Genomic DNA, 5,497 nt, shown 5'->3' on the forward strand with positions numbered 1-5,497 from the left:
TATATATATATATATATATATATATATATATATATATAGTGTGTGTGTGCCTGTGTGTAAGTAAATGGCCAAAACAAACTTCACCAGTTGCTATATTTTCTGTAGCTATGTACAAGTGTGTATGTAAGTATGTATGTATGTATTCATATGCATAAATGTGTATATGTGTGTGTGTGTGTGTGTGTATGTGTATGTGTGCATACATGCACACAAAACACATATACACACAGACATACATATACACACAGATACATATATACACACATACACACACATATATATGTGAGTGTATCATCTTATTCTTGTCTGAATTTGACTGCGTTTGTCATCAATTCTGTCTTTTTATTGTTGTCTTCCTCATCATTTCACTCTTCTTTCTGTTTCTTCTTCATCTCTTTTTCTTGCTCTTCCTCTTCACTCTTACTCCCCCCTCCTCTGCCTCTTCTTCTTCTTCCTCCGCCTCTTCCTCTTCTTCTTTTTTTTTCTCTTTTGTTTACAATTAAGTTATGTACACACTGCAGACTTTACAGGTCACCTCAAGTCCTTCAAGTTGTCGTGGAGGTGGTGTTGGTGTTGGTGGCGCTGGTGCTGGTACTGGCTGTAGTTTGATCTCTCTCTTCAGACGTTGCTAACACATGGGCTTTCTGTTCCTCTATCTGACCCTCGATGTCTGACGTCAAGGGACTCACATCAACGTCGACTACATCACCGTCGGCAGTTTGGACTTCTCCGTTGTTTAGGTCGGATGGTGAACTGAAGAATCAGAAACAATACAAAGCGGTTATATAACAGGGGAGGAAAAAAAACTGCTCAAAATCTATTGCAAAAAATCAATAAATATTGGATATTGATGTAAAATAGAAAAATAATTATTAAAACCAAAAAAACATGAAAAGCTAAAATGAAGAAGTGAAGAAAATATTTACTTTTGAATATGTAAAGTTCATATTTTTCAATAATTTTAGAAAAGGAAAACAATTAATTGACACAGGTGTGGCTGTCTGGTAAGAAGCTTGTTTCTCAACCACATGGTTCTCGGTTCAGTGTCACTGCATGGCACCTTGGGCAAGTGTTTTCTACTATAACCTCAGGCTGACTGAAGCCGTCAGAGTGAATTTAGTAGACAGAAACAGAAAGTGTGTGTGTCTCTGTGTTGCCCTCTACCACTTAACAACTAGTCTTGATGTGTTGACATCTCTATAACTTAACAGTTTGGCAAAAGAGACTGATAGAATAAGCATTAGGCTTTAAAAGAAAAAAAGGACTGGTAGTGGGTGGTGTCGATTCATTGACTAATAATTCTCCAAGGTAGTGCCCCAGCGTGGCCACAGTCAAATGATTGAAACAAGTAAAAAGATAAACGATAACAGTTAATTAGAATTAATAATTAAGTCAAAATCCTTCGTTAAAGATGTTTAGAAATGGATGTAAGAGTTTCTACACTTTTATTTGGTCTGCTAGAAACATCAGTCAAATCATACTGCAACATCTATAAAAAGGAAGGACACATCAGGTAATGTAGTCCAAGATATACTAATTCTAATAGAAATAAAAAGCAAAGATGGGGTCGTCATCATCATTTAATGCTAGTTTTCTATGCTGGCATGGGTTGGGCAGGATACGATGAGCCACAAGTCTGCTTTGGCATAGTTTCTATGACTGGTTGCCCTTCTTAATGTCAACCACTTTACAGTGTGCATTTTCCCCCTAATATACAGACATTAAAGGGGTTGGCAAGTAACATGCAAATTTTTGCTCAGTCAACAACCATGACAGATATTTTGTTGAGAAAAAATATTGAAAATTCTGGTACCTTTTTAATGATACCAGTATGTAGTGTGGCTGGCTGGCTGGTTGGATGGATGGACGGAACTAGCAGGTCCAGTCTGACTTTTGGTGGTTGACAGAACAGCTGCAACCAGTGAATATTTGCCACTATTTTTGTTAAGAGTTCAATATCAGGAGATGTTGAACTGATGATAATCTACCCAATGTCCTTCCATACAATCCATCTACCAAATTTCTACTCACAAGGCTTTGGTCAACCCAAGGTTAAAGAGAAAATGTTTGCTAGAAGGTGCTGTGCAGTAGGATCAAACCTAGAAACAGGTGGTTGTGAAGTAAACTGCTTGACAATGCTTTCTGTCCTCAAGGAGCACAAAGTTTTGATAGAAAAGCCACTGACATTTTCTGCTATGATTCCCATGGATTTATGGACAGAAGTTCTAAATGTTTGGTAAACTGACCTAAAATGCTGCAAAAGAGTAGCACCAACGAGGATATCTTAATATAAAACACATGCATAAATATCAAGAATCATCAAGAGAGAAAGTGACTGAAATGGGAAGTTGTGATGAACATGCCTTTCTTAGTGATGGTAGTGAAGTGACTGTAGATGAAGAAAAAAAAGTAGGTTACAGACTCAATAGGATTTGAATCTGTCACTCACTGCACTGTTGTGTCAGCCAAAAAAGGTGTCACCACTCAACACCTTTATTAATGCAGGTCTCTTGCTCATGGAATAATTGTTCTGATAACTTTGAGAGGAATGATTTTCTGATGTCACACATAATAATACTATTGGAGATATCTACTTTACTCCCAGTTGTCCATCAGAGAGATTTTGAATTCCAGCTCTGCTATCCGAAGGAACCCACCTCAGTTACACAATGCTCCTACATCAACCATAAAGACAACTGTACTTCTTCAGGGCACTCAAAGACAGTCCTACCAAGACCATCCAGCTTATGTTATACCTCTTTCTAACACTTTGGGGTGAAGTTGATTTTTTAAAAAATAGCTTTATCAGAAAAGAAAGATAAGGACTGATGAGCTGAGTGCAAGGGGCCAAATTTGGTGAGGGAATAGGGTGAACAAGTGCATTAGCCTTGGATAGGAAACCTTTTTACAACTGAGCCCTGTAGTGGTGGTTAACTAGGAGACAGATTATGGAGGAACAGTGAGAACTTTGTGGAAGATTCAATTAAAAAAGAGAGCACTGGAAAATCAGGACAAAATATTGACAATGGCCATGTCACATTGACTGCACCAGTTCTTGTCCAATCACCAAAGTTAAGCAATGTTGAGCCTTGTTAGTACTTAGATGGGTGACTAGTTGGGAAACCAAGGTGCTGTAAGCATCTCCCTTTAAGGGTAGATGTGGCTGTGTCATAAGAAGTTTGCTTCACAACCACATAGTTCTGGGTTCAATTGCTGTGTGTAGCATCTTGGGTATGTCTTCTGCTAAAGCTGAGATTGACCAAAGCCTTGTGAGTGGATTTGGTAGATAGAAGCTGACAGAAGCCCATTGTATCTATGTGTATGTGTTTGACCCCTACCACTGGTTGACAACCAGTGTAGGTTTGTTTATGTCCCTGAATCTTAGCAAAAGAGACCAATAGAATAAGTACCAGGCTTGAAACAAAAAGAACTGGGTTTGGTTTGTTCAACTAAACCCATCAAGGTGGTGCTGCAGCATGGCTGCAATCCAACAAGTGAAACAAGTAAAAGATGAAAGATAAAAGAAGGTCTTTGAGAGCCGGAGCTGGAGACAGCTGCGGCATTTGTTGAAGTTTGGCAAATGGGGAAGAGAAGAGAGAGGAAGCAGCAATGCATGCATTAGAATGCGACATAAATGATGTGCATAGTTGCAATGGGAGTGAGATTGACATGCCGGGGTGGGGGGATTGGTTGTGGAAAGAGCCAAGGAAAACGAGAGAAACACATAAAAAAGAATATTACAACATTGAGAGCAAAAATAATAAAAACAACAACAGCTAAAAGAGTGGAATAAAGAGAGAAGCATATATAGATGTACTAGGACATTAGGGGTGTGTGTGTGTGTGTATACATACACATGCACATAAATGTATGTAAATATATATGCATTCATATATATGTGGGTGTATATATGTGTGTTTATATATATATATATATATATATATATATATATATATATATGCACGTATGTGCATTCCAATGTGTGTATATATGTATATACACACACATATATATATATATATATATATATATATATATAAATATATATATTGATATGGGTGTATATACATATGTAGGTGAGTGTATATGTGTGTGTTGGGCCTCTAACTCCTTATGAAATAATAGGTACAGCACTGTGAAAAACACCAGGATTTGGACAATTTAAGCCTGACAAAGGTAATTGATGTCCAAGTGTGAACCCAACCAATTCCTTCTCGAGAGAGAAAGAATTAGGGAAGAGGAATGAAATGCAAAGTGGACCCCAGAGGAATTTGAACTCACACACATGTATATGTCAAAGTATCAAAGTTTCCTTTGAGAGAGAAGCACCATTTGTTGTAGCTACTTGACTGCACCCCACTATAAAAAAGTCACGTGCCCTCACCTCTCTGCTAGTTTTGCAGCTATGCTGAGGTAACACTTTCTGTCATATCATTCTATAACTGATCCAGTTAAGACCTATCTCATGACTTTGTGACAGACCCTGTTAGTTTTGGCATCTGGTCTGCTTCCTGTTTGTAAGGAAGTCTTGAAAAAGTATCTGGAGTTGTGAAGCTAAAGCCTGTTCATATGATTTTTAAGCAAATTATTAGAAAGCCCTCAGGGCATCAGGTTTCAGTTTAGGAACATCTCATCTATGATTGATATCACATCTTCCTCCTTTATGCCGATGTAATCAATAATTACTGGTGTCTATAGAGACCAGTACGTATCTGCATATGTCCTACTGGCGAGGTGAAAACACTTCTAAATTCTTTTCTACTCTAGGCACAAGGCCCGAAATTTTTGAGGAGGGGGCCAATCGATTAGATCGACTCCAATACGCAACTGGTACTTAATTTATTGACCTCAAAAGAATGAAAGGCAAAGTCGACTTCGGCAGAATCTGAACTCAGAATGTACTTCTAAATTGGTCCATCAATGTTTCATATACTGCTTTGGAGTCTGCAGTCCATGAATTATCTTCTTGGCATGAGGACCTCTTATTCTGTATTAAACCAGAGCTGAACATCTTGAAAATTTGCCAAAGATTTTAAAGGGTTCACCTTTATATTTCCTTCAATCCAAGTTTCTTTTTCTGCTCTTGCCTTTTTAGGAAAGTCTTTAATTTTATTTTCTATTTCTGGGAGTGGTCTTTTTTTTTTGTGAAGATATTTTTCAGTCCTTCAGTTGACCATTTAAGCGATATGAAGTTTTTATTTTACACCACGCAACAATTTGGGTTTTTGCCTGGAAATTATATTTTTGTGTATCCCAGCTTCTCAGTTTGGGTCAAATTTAATTAATTTATTTATTTGGATGTGTGTGTGCATGTACATATATATTTCATGAAGGACTAATGTCCCAAAAGTTAGGGCTCCTTCCCTTCCTTCATTTAAGTATTAGACAAAGAAAACTTTTGTTATATCTTGTCCTGTGCTGTCTTTTTCCTTTTTATTTATTACATTTACAACATATATCTGTGTGTATATATATATATATATATATATATATATAT

The 5,497-nt window shown here is 37.2% G+C and overlaps 1 protein-coding gene and 1 pseudogene across 1 annotated transcript in view; one reads left to right on the forward strand and one right to left on the reverse strand.

The window, feature by feature from the left end:
• Nucleotides 1-150: 150 nt before the first annotated feature.
• Nucleotides 151-5,497, reverse strand: part of LOC106883622 (calmodulin-binding transcription activator 1) — a 156,358-nt gene continuing 151,011 nt past the window's right edge. Inside the window, exon 18 of the mRNA XM_052977093.1 lies at nt 151-753. Within this exon, the coding sequence (XP_052833053.1) occupies nt 546-753 (208 nt within the window). The 3' untranslated portion in view covers nt 151-545. The remainder of the gene's footprint in view (nt 754-5,497) is intronic.
• Nucleotides 3,022-3,140, forward strand: LOC128250943 (5S ribosomal RNA; annotated as a pseudogene).

Source organism: Octopus bimaculoides, chromosome 26 (genome assembly GCF_001194135.2).
Source record: "Octopus bimaculoides isolate UCB-OBI-ISO-001 chromosome 26, ASM119413v2, whole genome shotgun sequence".
Classification (NCBI taxonomy): Eukaryota; Metazoa; Mollusca; class Cephalopoda; order Octopoda; family Octopodidae; genus Octopus; species Octopus bimaculoides.